This window comes from Apostichopus japonicus, chromosome 3 (genome assembly GCF_037975245.1).
Source record: "Apostichopus japonicus isolate 1M-3 chromosome 3, ASM3797524v1, whole genome shotgun sequence".
NCBI classification, from domain to species: domain Eukaryota; kingdom Metazoa; phylum Echinodermata; class Holothuroidea; order Aspidochirotida; family Stichopodidae; genus Apostichopus; species Apostichopus japonicus.
This window is the reverse complement of record NC_092563.1, coordinates 4,793,492-4,812,329: the sequence shown is the minus strand read 5'-3', so window position 1 is coordinate 4,812,329 and position 18,838 is coordinate 4,793,492. Positions and strand designations below refer to the sequence as shown.

At 41.9% G+C, this 18,838-nt stretch overlaps 1 protein-coding gene across 4 annotated transcripts in view; it reads left to right on the top strand.

Annotated features, from left to right (window-relative positions):
• LOC139961028 (uncharacterized) overlaps positions 1-18,838 on the top strand; it is a 29,351-nt gene that overhangs the window by 6,994 nt on the left and 3,519 nt on the right. The window contains exons 5-16 of one of the 4 annotated variants that reach the window (XM_071959842.1): positions 1,473-1,649; positions 4,195-4,371; positions 7,679-7,867; positions 9,394-9,927; positions 10,617-10,802; positions 11,606-11,782; positions 14,029-14,205; positions 14,492-14,668; positions 14,895-15,053; positions 15,794-15,973; positions 17,129-17,287; positions 18,375-18,554. In XM_071959842.1, the coding sequence (XP_071815943.1) occupies positions 1,473-1,649; positions 4,195-4,371; positions 7,679-7,867; positions 9,394-9,927; positions 10,617-10,802; positions 11,606-11,782; positions 14,029-14,205; positions 14,492-14,668; positions 14,895-15,053; positions 15,794-15,973; positions 17,129-17,287; positions 18,375-18,554 (2,472 nt within the window). Of the gene's footprint in view, positions 1-1,472; positions 1,650-4,194; positions 4,372-7,678; positions 7,868-9,393; positions 9,928-10,616; positions 10,803-11,605; positions 11,783-14,028; positions 14,206-14,491; positions 14,669-14,894; positions 15,054-15,793; positions 15,974-17,128; positions 17,288-18,149; positions 18,206-18,374; positions 18,555-18,838 lie in introns of those variants that run through there. The other 3 variants (XM_071959868.1, XM_071959852.1, XM_071959862.1) reach the window with 3 other exon arrangements.

The following is an 18,838-nucleotide window of genomic DNA, read 5'->3' as shown; positions in this document are numbered from 1 at the left end:
CGCACAGGTCATAGAATAGTCCCGCATAGGTCATAGAGCAGTCCCGCACAGGTCATAGAGCATCCCGCCGGGTCATAGAGCAGTCCCGCACAGGTCATAGAGCAATCGCTCACAGGTCATGAAACAGTCCCGTACAAGGTCATAAAACAGTCCCACACAGGTCATAGAGCAGTCCCGCACAGGTCAGTAGAGCAGTCCCTCGCAGGTCATAGAGCAGTCCCGCACAGGTCATAGAGCAGTCCCTCACAGGTCATAAAACAGTCCCGTACAAGGTCATAAAACAGTCCCACACAGGTCATAGAGCAGTCCCGCACAGGTCAGTAGAGCAGTCCCTCGCAGGTCATAGAGCAGTCCCGCACAGGTCATAGAGCAGTCGCTCACAGGTCATAAAACATTCCCATACGAGGTCATAAAACAGTCCCACACAGGTCATAGAGCAGTCCCGCACAGGTCATAGAGCATCCCGCACAGGTCATAGAGCAGTCCCGCACAGGTCATAGAGCAGTCCCGCACAGGTCAGTAGAGCAGTCCCTCGCAGGTCATAGAGCAGTCCCGCATAGATCAGTAGAGCAGTCCTCACAGGTCAGTAGAGCAGTGCCTCACAGGTCATAGAGCAGTCCCTCACAGGTCATAAAACAGTCCTGCACAGGTCATTGAGCAGTCCCGCACAGGTCATAGAGCAGTCGCTCACAGGTCAGTAGAGCAGTCCTCACAGGTCAGTAGAGCAGTGCCTCACAGGTCATAGAGCAGTCCCTCACAGGTCATAAAACAGTCCCATACAAGGTCATAAAACAGTCCCACACAGGTCATAGAGCAGTCCCGCACAGGTCATAGAGCATCCCGCACAGGTCATAGAGCAGTCCCGCACAGGTCATAGAGCAGTCCCGCACAGGTCATAGAGCAGTCCCGCACAGGTCAGTAGAGCAGTCCCTCGCAGGTCATAGAGCAGTCCCGCATAGATCAGTAGAGCAGTCCTCACAGGTCAGTAGAGCAGTGCCTCACAGGTCATAGAGCAGTCCCTCACAGGTCATAAAACAGTCCTGCACAGGTCATTGAGCAGTCCCGCACAGGTCATAGAGCAGTCGCTCACAGGTCAGTAGAGCAGTCCTCACAGGTCAGTAGAGCAGTCCCTCACAGGTCATAAAACAGTTCTGCACAGGTCATTGAGCAGTCCCGCACAGGTCATAGAGCAGTCCCGCACAGGTCAGTAGAGCAGTCCCTCGCAGGTCATTGAGCAGTCCCGCATAGATCAGTAGAGCAGTCCTCACAGGTCAGTAGAGCAGTCCCTCGCAGGTCATAGAGCAGTCCCTCACAGGTCATAAAACAGTCCTGCACAGGTCATAGAGCAGTCCCGCACAGGTCATAGAGGAGTCCTGCACAGGTCAGTAGAGCAGTCCCGCACTGATCATTATTACAGCCAACGTTACATGATCTTTATTCTGACCATGTTTACACTGATCAAATTCAACCAGATACGAATGAATGTGGCAAACACGAAGAAGGTGATATGTGGATTGAGCGAGATGGCATCAACTGTATGATGATGTCATGTCTAAATGGCGAGGTAATGATGGCAATGGCATTTTGTGAGAGACCAGAATGCGAAGATCCAATTTACCCAGACGATAGTTGCTGTCCTGTATGTCCAGGTAAGCATCATCATCTTTCTATACATTGCATATTGATGTATCAGTGTCATTTTCTTAAAGCGTCGATTGGCAGTCTTTGTAACCCGGTTGGGAAGGGAGGGCAAAACAGGTTTCAGTCAAGACAACCGTGGAGGGGGGGGGGGTGGGGGTTGATATTGAGGTGGTGGCCATACTTCAAGGGACAGAAGTGCATTCATTCAGGGGGAGGGGTGGGGGCATACCACATTGTTACTTAAAAACTTTCGACAAAATAGGGTTTGACTACTATTACTGATACAGAGGATCCTTGCGAGGGTATATACTAGTGTTTACACGGGTCCAAAAATCGGGAACCGGGTACCCGAGGGCCGTTACCCGTCGGCTATCCGGGTACCCGGAAAAAATTGTTTACCCTCGTGTATCACGATTTTCAAGAAATTACATATTGGATGCTGTAATAAATGCATTATATTCTCTACTGACAATGTTTTCATGTTCAAATACGTAGGTGTAAGATAAGGTATAAAACCTCCCTCAATAATTTTTATTTGCTTTTGTTTCTTTCATTAACTTGTTAATAAATTAATTATTTAATTATAATTAGCATTAGGACTACTACTAACATCGCACTGCCGCCGCTGCTTATGCTTGCTCGTGCACGTCTATTGGATCAAACCATATAAATATCCAATTTAGCTCTTAAACAGTTAATTGTTACTACTACTACTATCTATTATGCAGGCCCAGGGTTCGCATTAGCCGCGAGATTGCGCGATTCGCGCAATTTGATCGCATTTGGAATAAACGATTAGTAAAAAGCCACTAGCGATTAATATTTTTTAGTTATCCCGTCTATAATCCATAAACATCTCGTAAAATTCCTTGTCAGCCTTTCCTTCTATGAAATAAACGAATGAATAAATAATAATTTCTTCCACATGGTAGCCTAACACCACACTAAGTCAATGAGAAATCTAGCTAAGCCTAACCATCTGTTTATTTGCTGAAGTTGTGACGCAGTTATAAGACATGGAATACTTTCGTTATTGCTGTTACGTTCGACCACATGGTTGGCTAACACCACACTAAGTCAATGGGGGTAATCTAGCCTAGCCATCTGTTTATTAGCTGAAATTGTGACGCAGTTATAAGATATCCATGGAAAGCTTTCGTTATTGCTGTTATCTTCGACCACATTGTAGCCTAACACCACACTAAGTCAATGGGAAATCTGCCTAACCGTCGGTTTGGCAATTTTTTTTTTTTTTAAATCACACTTTGCGTAGGATTCGGGTAATAAATTAGGAACCGGGTAGTAACGCGTCGGGCGGGTACCCGGGTACCCGGATAACCCGTGCAAACACTAGTATATACTGTGATATTCCTAATTGTCCAGAAGGTTTTTTCGTTGACATAAAACAGTCCCGCAAGGTCATAGAACAGTCCAGCACATGTCATAGAGCAATCCCTCACAGGTCATAGAGCAGTCGCTCACAGGTCATAAAACAGTCCCGTACAAGGTCATAAAACAGTCCCACACAGGTCATAGAGCAGTCCCGCAAGGTCATAGAGCAGTCGCGCACAGGCTATAGAATAGTCCCGCATAGGTCATAGATTAGTCCCGCATAGGTCATAGATTAGTCCCTCACGTGTAATAGAGCAGTCGCTCACAGGTCATTAAACAGTCCCGCACAGGTCATTAAACAGTCCCACACAGGTCATATAGCAGTCCCGCACAGGTCATGGAGGATTCCCGCACAGGTCAGTAGAGCAGTCCCTTGCAGGTCATAGAGCAGTCCCGCATAGATCACTAGAGCAGTCCCGCAAAGGTCAGTAGAGCAGTCCCTCGCAGGTCATAGAGCAATCCCACAAAGGTCATAGAGCAGTCCCGCATAGATCACTAGAGCAATCCCGCACAGGTCAGTAGAGCAGTCCCTCGCAGGTCATAGAGCAGTCCCGCATAGATCAATAGAGCAGTCCCGCACAGGTCATAGATTAGTCCCTCACATGTCATAGAGCAGTCGCTCACAGGTCATTAAACAGTCCCGCACAGGTCATTAAACAGTCCCACACAGGTCATATAGCAGTCCCGCACAGGTCATGGAGGATTCCCGCAAAGGTCAGTAGAGCAGTCCCTTGCAGGTCATAGAGCAGTCCCGCATAGATCACTAGAGCAGTCCCGCAAAGGTCAGTAGAGCAGTCCCTCGCAGGTCATAGAGCAATCCCACAAAGGTCATAGAGCAGTCCCGCATAGATCACTAGAGCAATCCCGCACAGGTCAGTAGAGCAGTCCCTCGCAGGTCATAGAGCAGTCCCGCATAGATCAATAGAGCAGTCCCGCACAGGTCATAGATTAGTCCCTCACATGTCATAGAGCAGTCGCTCACATGTTATAGAGAAGTCCTCACAGGTCATTAAACAGTCCCGCACAGGTAAAAAAACAGTCCCACACAGGTCAAAGAGCAGTCCCGCGCAGGTCATAGAGGAGTCCCGCACCGATCATTATTACAGCCAACGTTACATGATCTTTATTCTGACCATGTTTACACTGATCAAATTCAACCAGATACGAATGAATGTGGCAAACACGAAGAAGGTGATATGTGGATTGAGCGAGATGGCATCAACTGTATGATGATGTCATGTCTAAATGGCGAGGTAATGATGGCAATGGCATTTTGTGAGAGACCAGAATGCGAAGATCCAATTTACCCAGACGATAGTTGCTGTCCTGTATGTCCAGGTAAGCATCATCATCTTTCTATACATTGCATATGGGTCATTCCATGCCAAATCAACAAGCAAAATTTGATTTCGACACCCACCGTCTCAGATTTTCACCAAATTCGGTGTGGAGTTTCATAATATAAAGATAAGAATCCACGCCAAATTTTAGCTGAAAATATCAATCGGTTCGTGAGATATCGGCTTTCAAAAATTGGTGAAATTGACCCCCAAAATCCAAAATGGCGGCCATTTTGAATTGACCTAAATTAAAACCCCCAGACTTTTTCTTCAATAACTTCTCTTCTGAGTAAGCTACAGACATGAAACTTGGGATTATAGTAATTTAAAGCATGGAGATCCTCAATATGGACATTAATTTAATGTAGGAGGGTAATAAAGGTAAGTTATGGGGATTTTGAATTTTAATGAATGAAAATTAATTGCGAAAAATTTATTTTCACACCTTCTCATACATATGAAAAATTTTCAATGTGGGACAGCATCTATGAATCTGAAATTTGGCACATTGATAAAGCATATCACAAAGAACTGTCATGCAAAAAATTGTGATGGTACTCTCTCTCTAAATGGAAATATTTATTTCTGAAGCTGGAGCAAAATGTCGCAAATTTTCACAAATTTTGGCTGAAATTGCTGATATTCGTTATGTACATTCCGCCTTCGGCATAGGTAACAAGATTTTATGTCTGAATTTGCAGATATTGTGGAAGACATGTGACCACTCTTCTAGTTTAGCTAATTTTGAGGAAAATTTACGGTCCCAATTTTTTGTAACAAGTAATTAAAATGGCAGAAAATGAGATAGGGGCCTAATATGGCCCTACTTTGAGGGTACTTTATATTCACAAACAAAGGCATGTTTGAGATTTAATTTGCATAGGATCCTTGTTCAGTGCCAGTTGTACAGGAAAAGTGCCAAAAGAAGGTCAAGCGGGTCGTACGTTTTACGAACAGCGCCCTCAAACTTAAGAAATCTCACTTCTGGCCCTAATTGGGGGTCCAATTTGGGCCTGTGGGTTAATTTCAATATTTCTTTAAACACCATATTCCAGGAGTGTATTAACCATATTTTTAAATACTGAAGTCAAAAGTTTGTGTTTTATTTTTATCTATTCAAATTTACGACTCGAAAATTGCGAAAATCATGCATTTCATATGTATGAAAATGCTTGCACAAGCTGATTTGAGCAGTTCAAATAACAACAACTTCTAAGCTTTAGCATACAGGTGCTTAGCAAATAAGAGGGTGGTACACTAGCATAAGGACTCACAATAAAGTGCACTTTCTGGGTCATATGCCTAAAGATGCATGAGAACAGCGCCCTCAAAAATCACAATTTACCAATATTTTGGGCTATTTTGTACCTATATGCCACTTTCAGCTGCTCATCTGATCATTAAAAAACTGTCAAAAAGATGTTTTAACTTATTTTTTGCATCATAACTATACATGTCTTACTAGTTTTGTATTGAAAACCAAGAAAAACCCTTTTAATTATGACCAACTCTGACCTTGAAATGCCCAAAATAGCCCAAAATATTGGTAAATTGTGATTTTTGAGGGCGCTGTTCTCATGCATCGTTGGGCATATGACCCAGAGAGTGCTCTTTATTGGGAGTCCCTATGCTAGTGTACCACCCTCTTATTTGTTAAGCACCTGTATGCTAAAACTAAGAAGTTGTTGTCCTTTGAACTACTCAAATCAGCTTGTGCAAGCATTTTCATACATATGAAATGCATGATTTTCGCAATTTTCGAGTCGTAAATTTGAATAGATAAAAATAAAACACAAACTTTTGACTTCAGTATTTAAAAATATGATTAATACACTCCTGGAATATGGTGTTTAAAGAAATATTGAAATTAACCCACAGGCCCAAATTGGACCCCCAATTAGGGCCAGAAGTGAGATTTCTTAAGTTTGAGGGCGCTGTTCGTAAAACGTACGACCCGCTTGACCTTCTTTTGGCACTTTTCCTGTACAACTGGCACTGAACAAGGATCCTATGCAAATTAAATCTCAAACATGCCTTTGTTTGTGAATATAAAGTACCCTCAAAGTAGGGCCATATTAGGCCCCTATCTCATTTTCTGCCATTTTAATTACTTGTTACAAAAAATTGGGACCGTAAATTTTCCTCAAAATTAGCTAAACTAGAAGAGTGGTCACATGTCTTCCACAATATCTGTTAATTCAGACATAAAATCTTGTTACCTATGCCGAAGGCGGAATGTACATAACGAATATCAGCAATTTCAGCCAAAATTTGTGAAAATTTGCGACATTTTGCTCCAGCTTCAGAAATAAATATTTCCATTTAGAGAGAGAGTACCATCACAATTTTTTGCATGACAGTTCTTTGTGATATGCTTTATCAATGTGCCAAATTTCAGATTCATAGATGCTGTCCCACATTGAAAATTTTTCATATGTATGAGAAGGTGTGAAAATAAATTTTTCGCAATTAATTTTCATTCATTAAAATTCAAAATCCCCATAACTTACCTTTATTACCCTCCTACATTAAATTAATGTCCATATTGAGGATCTCCATGCTTTAAATTACTATAATCCCAAGTTTCATGTCTGTAGCTTACTCAGAAGAGAAGTTATTGAAGAAAAAGTCCGGGGGTTTTAATTTAGGTCAATTCAAAATGGCCGCCATTTTGGATTTTGGGGGTCAATTTCACCAATTTTTGAAAGCCGATATCTCACGAACCGATTGATATTTTCAGCTAAAATTTGGCGTGGATTCTTATCTTTATATTATGAAACTCCACACCGAATTTGGTGAAAATCTGAGACGGTGGGTGTCGGGCCCTTGTTGAGTTGGCATGGAATGACCCATATGGATGTATCAGTGTCATTTTCTTAAAGCGTCGATTGGCAGTCTTTGTAACCAGTTGGGAAGGGGGGGCAAAACAGGTTTCAGTCAAGGTCAAGATAACCGTGGAGGGGGGGGGGTGATAATGAGGTGGTGGCCAAACTTCAAGGGACAGAAGTGCATGCATATGCAGGGGGGGGGGGCATACGACATTTTTACTTAAAAGCTTTCGACAAAACAGGTCGCCTATGCATGCTTCCTGAGCCACAAATGTAAGTATTTGAATGATTTTCAGAAACCCGTTATAGCCTTTTGCGAATGGGAACGAGTACAATTCACTACAATGTAGGTACGTGTTGAATAAAAAGTTGTTTGAATACTGGCAATCATTGCTCGACTGATATTGTAAGCCCTTTTTATTCATCGTCCAATCAATCTCTCACCTTTTTGGTTTCGAAATCTTTGCCACACAACAGAGCCGGCTGAGGATCTCTGCTCATTAGCAAAGGAGAGTGGTCTTTGCCTCGCATACTTTCCGAGGTACTTCTTCAATTCCGTCTCCGGTCAATGCGAGGTATTTATCTATGGTGGATGTGGAGGAAACGATAACAACTTCGCAAAGCTTGAAGACTGCGAAGACGCATGTGTACCACCAGAACCCGAAGGTAAATGTTCCTATAAATTCGCAATAGTAGTTAAGGCATTAACGTTCTTCACTATGAAAGCCGTATACTGACGATCTCGCTGATTTTGTTGCTCAGTGGTTCACTGTCGTTCTAATCCTTCAGTTGCGTGATTTCATGGATGGTTTGGCCAGATTCCGCCAAAAACTTGAAAGATTTATACTTTTACAGGCCGGGAGTCAACCTTGCTCGAAGCAAGGCAAAATTGACTCTAAATTCTAAATATGGTTAATACAAAACCAGGCCTAAGCATATGTATATAATATTGTACAGGCAAATCAGAAAACCGAAAGATCTGTTGGATGTAGCCTTAGAATATAGCGGGTATGTTGCATCAGGTACCTACAACTATGTTACATTAAACCCCTTTCATCCGAATTCCATATCCTCACCTGGCTCTTTTTATATCGCCCCTATTGCTATGTGCAAAATTTGTCACAATAATTGTATTTAACATAGATTGGTTGTGGTAATGATAGACTCAGTTATGTTGCCAGATTGCCATGCGGAGTGAAAGCCTTCATGATCAGTTGTCATGAGGAGGTAAACACGAACAGCTGCAGCCAACAACCAAATCTCAATAGTCGATGGCACTTGTGACTTGAAAATTCAGTCACTCACAATGATATGACCTCTGACCCCATAAGTCTCCGAAATTCTTCCGTCCGAGCTATTTGATAAACAGCAAACATGAAAGTTCCATATTAAGCCATGTGGGGTTTTTCCTTCATGCAGAAGGAAAATGAACATTGCAAAGATGCAAAATGTTTAGGCCTATCTGTTCTTGATTAGCTAGGGCAATAATGTAAGCTGGACTCACCAAAAGGCAGTTAAATGTCAATATATTTGCCTCTGTTCTTGTTTTGTTGTTTGGGGTAAGAGGTTGGAAGGATGGGGAGTCAAACTGTCGAAGCATGGAAAATTTCCCCAACGCGCGTGCATTGAAGTTTACTGGATAGCCTAATTTCGTTAAATGGGTAGACCAATAAAAAAAAAAGGGTCTCAAAATACAAAAGTGATATTTCTTTGTTTCAGTGTGGCAAGTTTGGCCGTTTCCGTTAAGGCTTTGTCGATTAAAGTTGGGATTGAAAAAGTGGTTACAATTTGACTTACAAACAAGGCAACTACAGTATCTATCTGTGCAATTACGTATATACAAACAGCACGCGAATTTAGGGGACACGTGCAGTAACCGCGTACTGCACCAACATTTATCTAAATTTACTCCCACCCCCTATCTACCCCCTCCACCAAATTGTTGATACCCACACTGTAGTTTGTTTGTTTGTATGTAACCTGCAATCACCTTACCCTCTGTACATATCCTATCCATAGCCTATCCTAATTGTTATCATATTATTGATTGTAATGCTTTGGTCAAATGGTTAATATTAAGCACTGCGCTCCCATCAACCAACCCACTTCGGGCAACGCACGGATCTGCTATTTTTCTTTTTAAGTGCGCACTATGAGCCCTACATGCTTTTATATTCTCTTCGTTTCCTAAGAAAACGGTGAACGTGTCATGGCACCAACCGATGAACCTGAAATGGACAAAAATGGTGAACCAACCATGGCACCAAGCCATGAACCTGAAATGGACAAAAATGGTGAACCAACCATGGCACCAACTGATGAACCTGAAATGGACAAAAATGGTGAACCAACCATGGCACCAAGCCATGAACCTGAAATGGACAAAAATGGTGAACCAACCATGGCACCAACCGATGAACCTGAAATGGACAAAAATGGTGAACCAACCATGGCACCAACCGATGAACCTGAAATGGACAAAAATGGTGAACCAACCATGGCACCAACCGATGAACCTGAAATGGACAAAAATGGTGAACCAACCATAGCACCAAGCCATGAACCTGAAATGGACAAAAATGGTGAACCAACCATGTCACCAACCGATGAACCTGAAATGGACAAAAATGGTGAACCAACCATGGCACCAAGCCATGAACCTGAAATGGACAAAAATGGTGAACCAACCATGGCACCAACCGATGAACCTGAAATGGAAGCAAATGGTGAGTAAAAGTTTTGCCTCTTGTCGTAAAAGAAAACCACTTTGATTGCCATAGTGCGAGTTCATACCTTTTCCGTATTTTTTCGTATTGTTCAATTCTTAATCCCTGAATATTATGTCAAATCGAGTCGACGACTCCTGCGTTGTACAAAAATGCGTTACTGTCATTACTGATCTAACTTTAATCATTGTCTTTTATGCAAAATTGGTTTACTGAATGCGCACCATTTAAGAAGGCTCTGGCCCCAACATCCCACCGGAGTGCGTGGACGTCTAGGGTATATTACCCCTGGAATCCCACCAGGGTTCTTCCACTTTCTGTTAGGTGGTGCAGAAGTTCCTTTTCAATTGCTTAGGGGTGCGAGAAGTGGAGAGATTAAGGAACACTGCTTCAAGGTCATTTTCCTCTTACGTGTATCGGCTATCTTACTCTGCCAGTTAATTTTTTTTTTGGGGGGGGGGGGGTCTTGACAAGCTGTTATCTATGAATGAAGATCTAGAGAGGACATGGTAATAAAAAAAAATATTACGTACGTACGTAATATTTATTGTTGTTATTGCTGAGTGTTCTGGTAGATGGTAGGAGGTATATATACAGGAAATGAGGTGAACTTTCTCAGCTGGGAAATTCCCATTTTAAAAATGTCATCTCAATATGTTATTATTCCTGTCCAATATTTTCTACCTAAGTGGATGAGTGCGACGGCCACAAAGATGGGGAAAATTGGGAAGCACAACCCTGTGAGAAATGCACCTGTTTTCAGGGCGCTAAGCTCTGCGCTACACCTGTCTGTATCTCCACTGGGCCATGTGAAGTCGACTTAGTACAGGAAGGAGCATGTTGTTCCTACTGTCCAGTTCCGATAGTACGTAAAGGTAAGTCCAGAAGCGTTGAGAGCAATGTCCGAACCCTGCGGACAACACGTCACCGGGCCCTATCTTGAAATGAGTTTTTAGACATCACAATTAACATTGTGATAGTTAAAACTTATTGAAAGGTGAATACTGAATGATGTTTTGGCGCCATAAGCCATACCTATAATACCCTTATTAGCATCATTTCAGAAACATACATGCCCTTGTTTCATCAATTTATAAGGTGCACTTTAAGTGAATATCCATTTTACAATAAATAGGGTGAAATAACAGACAATGGTGCCATAAATTCTTCTATATTTAACGAATAAAGTTCAGTAGTTTATATAATTCCGTAGGTATCAGGCACTATAACGATGAAGCTTTTGACCGTATTTGACATTTTTTGGACAGTTCGAATTTGTCTAATGGAAATATATCAGCACAGTTGTGAGGTGCCGTCTCTTAAGTTTCCCTATAAACATTTTACATTTAAGGGTTGAAATACTTTTATTTCTGTTTTCATGCATTTTAAATTGTCTGTGACATATAGGCTAGCAGGGAGATATCCAGATTGCAAAAGGATATGTTCCATAAAATCTATCATATATCTTAAATACCTCTGTTTTTCAATGTCTTCCAATCAGAAATATATTCTCTGTGTATTTTTTTCTATTGATCTAGCTATCCATCATTGAAATTCACAACCTGACAGGTCAAAGGAAATTGTCAATCAAACTATGTTCTAATCAAACATGATTTAGAGTTATCAAATGATGATGACTTCATTTACATCTTCGAGTATCATTTTGTTTGGGTCACAGATCCTGAAGACGAGTGTGATGGCCATGATGATGGTGATAGTTGGGAACCCCAGTCTTGTGAAACTTGTACATGTTTCGCTGGAAGTAAGATTTGTGCCTCTCCGGATTGTGCTCCACCACAATGCGAGAACCCAGTACAGGGAGAGGGTGCGTGTTGCCCCTCCTGTCCGGACACAGGTAAGTTCATACCCTCCTTCTTTTGTAGATAATGCAACATACAATATAATTAGGTATTGGTAATATATAAATATATATTACAATAATGTCATATGTAATCTAATATACATATTTTTTATGCGTGTAAATATATATATACATATATATATTTATATATATATATATGGTTGGTTGGGTTGGAGTTGTTTATGTAGAACTTGTTCTCGTGGCGGAACTTCGATATGAGTTCCAGGAGTTTGTTCAGGAGGGTCTGTCTGTCTGCTTTGATGATGGTGAGTTTTTCTGTGAGACAGATGTTGCATCGCTTCGACTCGCTGCTGTAGGCTTTTGCTCTGCTGGCGATCGACCAATTGATGGTGAATGGCTTGTTGCTCTGCTTCAGCTGCCAGATGTGCTTCGAGAGTTCCGTTGCGTTTTGGTGTTTTGGTGGTTGAATGACATCTTGTGGTTGCCATATCTACGCTTGAAAGGGGGTTTCGTTAGACCTATGTAAGTCTTGCAGTTGTCGGTGGCATTCACTTCGGCCTTGTATATGACGTTTGATGCCTGGCAGTTTCCATTTAGTGGGCATGTGTCCTTTTGTCGGCAGTTGCAAGGCTTCCTTTTCTTTCGTTGTGTGAGTGGTTGATATGTGTTTGTTGTGTCCTTTGGTGATGCTGGCGATGTTTGGCATACCGCTGTAACTGACTTTCACGGTGTTTCTGTTGAATATCTTGTGTAGTTTCGATGTCTTCGGGAAGTGTTTGTTGATAAGCTTCAGGAATGTGCCTCCTATGTTCGTGGCTACGTTGCTGCTGAAAGGGGGATTGGACCAGATGATGTTGCGCCTTATGTTACGGTTGTTCTTGGTTGGTTGGTTGGATGGTTAGCGATGTATGATAGGCCCTCAGTATAGTTGCTTGATTTGAGTGCTTCCTCGTAGGCTGGTGCGGCTTTCTTGAAGATCTCCTCGTCGTGGAAGATGGCGGAGATGCGTCTGCTAATCGAGGCTGGTAGAACCCTGGTGATGCTGGGTGTGTGGTTGGATTGTGTGTGGATGTACAGTGGGCGGTCGTTGGGCTTCCTGTAAGGGTAGTATTTTCCGGTGATGAGGTTGAAGGTTACGTCGAGGAAGTTGGTAATCTTCAGGTTGCAGTCGATGGTGATTTTGAGCCCTAATTCTTTGACTAAGGTGTTTTCTTATCCAGTCTGCTTTACTTCCGCTCGTGTTTTTGAAGACTGCTAGGCCGTCGTCCCTGTATAGACCGATGCATTCCTCCCCATATTCTTTTTCTAGGGTGTTTAGGATGTAGAGTCCTACGAGCTCCCATAACTCGGCCCCATCGTAGCTACCCATGGTGACATCAAAGAGGTCGTTGTGTCCTTTTTTCATCCAAGGTGTGTCATTATCGATTAGGAGTGACTTCCTGGGGTGCATGATGATCTGGATGTCTTGGTTGGAGATGTAGGTGTGCTCTTTAGCCATAGCTATGGCTTTTTCCAGTAGGCTTCTTGTTATGGAAGGGTAGAACTCAACAATGTCAAAGCTGATGAAGGTGTTTTTGTCTTTGTTTTGTATGTTCCTGAACCATTCTATGACAGATGACGTGCTCCTCCATTGGTTGACCTTCGTGGCAGTCCTAAACGGCGTTGTTTATCCTGTCTAAGATGACCTTGTTTATGAGTCCCGTTTCGCTCTTTGCCGGATTGATGAGCCTGCATGGGAGGTTGTTCTCGAAGTTGTCCTAGTGGTCTTTCAGGGTGATGAAGGCTTGCTTGGTGGCCATGGATTCCATGCGGTTGTCTAGTTTCTCTGGTAGTTCTTCGTGATGTGTTGCCTGAAATTTTTTTCGTGTAGTTGGGTGTCTGTCTCGTATAGTTTTCTGGTTTTGTCGGCCGGGATGAGCAGTTTGGTGGATTGCTCAATCCTGCTGACGTCTTTTCTGAGTGTGTCCTGGAATTGGTTGTTGACTTTTTTGAATTTTACGGTCTCGATCATTCGGAGCAAGTCGTCCTCAAACGGCTCTTCTTGCTTCAGAATCCGAAATTCTCTTTGTGGAGGCTGGGTGATGTTCGTCATCCTCCTCGTCATCTTCGCATGTTTTAAGGAAGAAGGAAGCTTTCCATCTCATACGTTTGATGACGTTTTCGATGAGTTTTTTTCTTGTACGTGTTAGCAGTTGGCATAGGGATGTTCTTCATGGAATATATATATATATGTATATCTTTATATCAATTTTATTATGCGTGTTTTGGCTGGTTCACAGATAAACAGACGTGTCTCCTTCCAATTGTTGTGGGACCCTGTCGTGCTGCTGTTGTCAGATACGCCTTCAACGCTGAATCGAAGGAGTGTGAACGATTCTTGTACGGTGGTTGCAAAGGAAATGAAAACAACTTCATGAGCTTAGAGAGCTGTCAAGAGACTTGCGAATTAGAAACCGGTAAGTGAGAAGTATTAACTCGCTATATGTGTGAGAGCTATTGATAAGTGAGTATGTAATTATTGATATATATATATTGATATATATCGTTCCGTATCTAAATAAAGCCACATATATTGTGAGAGAAATAACTGGTACTCGAGTTGGTCACATAAATAGAATATGGTAGTGACGGACATTCGAAAGGACCTACAGATACCATGGGTGGCTAATAAATTACGATTAAAAATTATCAAATTATGAGGATTTTATGGACATCTTCGAGTATCATTTGTTTGGGTCACAGATCCTGAAGACGAGTGTGATGGATATGGTGATGGTGATAGTTGGGAACCCCAGTCTTGTGAAACTTGTACATGTGTTGCTGAAAGTAAGATTTGTGCCTCTCCGGATTGTGCTACACCACAATGCGAGAACCCAGTACAGGGAGAGGGTGCGTGTTGCCCCTCCTGTCCGGACACAGGTAATTTTATACCCTTTGTAGATAATGCAACATAAAATTTAATTAGGTATAAGGTTATATATATAGATATAATACAAAGTGCAGACGGACAGACAGTGAACATTAGTGAAGTACTCTGTCTTCCGAATGGAAATCCTTCTCCCTTTGTCCTCATCATATTCCGCTGCCCAGTGCGCTTTTATCACATGCATTCATCTATAATGACATCATTACTTTTCATCGTCAGTGGCTGAAACGAATTGTCCGGAAGTCTGCATTCTTCTTTACGATCCAGTCTGTGCTAACGATGGTAGCACATTCAGCAACGAGTGTGAATTCATGAAAGCCAAGTGCAAGAATGCTGACCTTGAAATAGCCGGAAAGGGACGATGTGAAGACGTCATAGGTCAGCCACACAATTATCATTTGTACAGTATATATAGTGTAGCAAGAGGACACCTGGATTTGCCAATCGTCCCTGTAGTATTCATTTGTATGGATTTTCCCCTAATGTTGTGACTGCCATTGGGATGTCATGCATTTTATAGACGGGTTGAAGTTACTTTTTGATGTGGGTCTTTCTCCTAACCCCACGGCCACAACCAGCCAGAGACGTGGTGTGATGTAATATTAACTTGTTAAACGAACAATGACGTATTTCGAAAGACTCGTTACTATTTCTAGTCTAAAGTACATCGTCGAGAATTATTACTTTTGGCAACATCCCTTGGCGCGACAGCAGAATTAACCGACTGTAGCAGATACATAACACTCCCATTGAGAGAATATTGTGTAATGTATATACATACCTGGCTAGTTTAATTAAGAAATAACTTTTAACCAAGTTGTAATAATATATCGATGGATGGATTATAATTCGTTGTTAAAAACGTTATGAAAGTACAAAACCGAGATTTTGATTTTGTTCAGTGACGGATCCATGCGGAGGCCACAGTGTTGGAGAGACTTGGGAGACCACCTAATGACATTGCTCTCTGTAATATTACAACTTCTTAATAAAGATAAGATGGATCATAAAACGTATACTACTATACAGTGGATTAAGGATTACAATTCGTGGTTAATAGTTATAGTACAAATGGAAAGAAGGGCAAACAATATATCTTCTTTGATTAATTTATACAGTGACGGATCAATGCGAAGGCCACAGTGATGGAGAGAGTTGGGAACCACAGCCTTGTGAGTATTGTTATTGTGCGGACGGCATAAAGACATGTGCAATGCCATCATGTGAACCGCTTCTCTGTGCTGTGGAATTGGAAGAAGGGGAAGGAGTTTGCTGTCCAATTTGTCCAGAACCACTTGGTAAGAATCCATATCAGGAACAATCACATGAACATGCGAATTAGTCTGCTAATCAAAATTCACCATGTTAGTATACAAATCTCACAGCAATGTCTTTGTCCTGACTGCCGTCCACATTTTTTTGTGTTATTTTCATCCAGCTGAAAGCTGGGTCGAGCTGGCCGAGAAACTAAATAGGGAAATATGAATTGTACATCGCATATAGCTCTTATATGCGATGTTCCCACATATATATGGGATATATATATTTGTAATGTCTTTTGAGGGGGGGGGAGGGGGCAATAAAGAAGGGTCATCAACATCACATAGAAAACCAAATTTTTGTGACGCCATCATTTCTTTGTTCTCTGGAGTGGAATAGAGTAAACTCTAACAATTTTACAATTCTTTTGACGAAAAGCAATTAATTAGAACCAGTAGCACATGTATACCTACGACCATGTGACTTTAATATTTATACTCCATCATCTCTGTATCACACACGAGATGAATTTCCATTCTCTTCTCCCTAAGACCACTAGTTACGACTACTAGTTGACAGGGCTGCAACGCGTATTGAATACGGCTGCACGTCTTGTTGCGAAAACTCGTAAATATGAGCATATTACCCCTGCCATGATTGAGCTCCACTGGTTCTCGATTTGCGAACGCATTAACTACAAACTACTTAGGATTGTGTTCAAATGTCTGTATAACAAGGGCCCAAAAGCTATATCTCTAATTTGTTTCAACTTGGGCCGATATTAACACGATCACTCTGCTCTAATTCTAATTCATCGCAGGTGTTGCTCATGCCTAGGTTTAAAACACAGATTTTTGTGCAAGAATTTTCTCATATGATGGCCTTACTTGTGGAACTCACTTCCAGAACATGTTAAAATTTGAAAGACTGTGAATGATTACAAATCGGTTCTAAGACGTATCTTTTAACTAAAACGTATATGTTTGAACTATTGTTATGCGCCACGAGAATAATGTCATAGTCCGGACGGACGGACAGCCAGAGGGACAAACGGAAAGACAGTTAACAATAGTGAACATCCCCTGTCTTCACTATGGAAATCCCTACCCCTTTGTCCTCATAATATTCCTCTGCCTAGAGTGCTTTCATCACATGCATTCATCTATAATGACATCATAACTTTTCATCATCAGTGGCTGAATTGAATTGTCCGGAAGTCTGCATTTCGCTTTACGATCCAGTTTGTGCTAACGATGGGAGCACATTCAGCAACGAGTGTGAATTCATGAAAGCCAAGTGCAAGAATGCTGACCTTGAAATAGCCGGAAAGGGACGATGTGAAGACGTCATAGGTCAGCCACACAATCATCATTTGTACAGTATTTAAAGTGTAACTAGAGGACATTTAAATATGCCAATCGTCCCTGAAGTATTTATTTGTATAGAATTACCCTTAAGGTCGTGACCACCATTGGCATGTCATGCATTTTATAGACTGGTTGAAGTTACTTTTTGTTCTCGGTCATTTTCCTTACCCCACGGCCACAACCAGCCAGAGACGTGGTGTGATGTAATATTAACTTGTTAAACGAAAAACAAAGACGTATTTCGAAAGCCTCGTTACTACTTCTAATCTAAAGTACAGTGTACTACAGGGTTGTCCAACCTTTTGCAGAGGAGGGCCACATGTAATGATTATGATGAAGGAGGGGGCCGCATGAACCCTACGCTCGATTTTTCGATTTTTTGCCCAAAGCCCAAGGCAACAAAATGTGAGCACTGCGCGCGGAGCGCACTGATTTATTTTCCTTAGTGATAAAACATGAATAAAGTCCAGTCGCCCCCCCCCCCACTCCGCTGAGAGAGTGTCACGCAAACTGCCCTGTATGCAGCTTTTGGACCCAGAATGTTCGAATGATTGATTATATTGCTTAAACTTGTTATCAATAGATCTGCTCACTAAAATTTCGCACCGTAGAGCATCTCTGGCGGGCCGGACGCAACCCTGCGGCGGGCCGGACTGTGGCCCGCGGGCCGTAGGTTGGACAACCCTGGTGTACTAACACCGTCGAGCATTACTAGACATTATGCTGGCAATGATGATTACTTGGTTGGCGGGACAGCAGAAATAGTAATAATATATCGATGGATGGAATATAAATCGTTGTTAAAAACGTTATGAAAGTAAGAAACCGAAATTTTGATATTGTTCAGTGACGGATCCATGCGAAGGCCACAGTGTTGGAGAGTCTTGAGAGACCAAAGACCGCCCACTGACATTGCCTTCTGTAATATGACAACTTCTTAATAAAGAAAAGATGGATCATAAACGTTAACTACTAATAAGTGGATAAAGGATTACAATTCGTGGTTAATAGTTATAGTACAAATGGAAAGGAGGGCAAACATCAATCAATCTTCTTTGATTAATTTATACAGTGACGGATCAATGCGAAGGCCACAGTGATGGAGAGAGTTGGGAACCACAGCCTTGTGAGTATTGTTATTGTGCGGACGGTATCAAGGCATGTGCAATGCCTTCGTGTGCAATGCCGCCCTGTGCTGTGGAATTGGAAGAAGGGGAAGGAGTTTGCTGTCCAACTTGTCCAGAACCACTTGGTAAGAAATACATATCCAAAAACAATCACATGAACATTCGAATTAGTCGGCTAATCAAAATTCACCATGTTAGTATACAAATTTCACAGTAATGTCTTTGTCCTGACTGCCGCCACTGTCCCCATTGTTTTTTTGTTATAACATTGCCAGTTGAAAGCTGTGTTGATCTGGCCGAGAAGCGAAGGATAGGGAAACATGAGATGTATGGTAACATCGCTTATAGCTCCTGGTCTTTCTATTTCTACATGTTTATTTCAATTTCCATCTATTCATTTCTATTCATC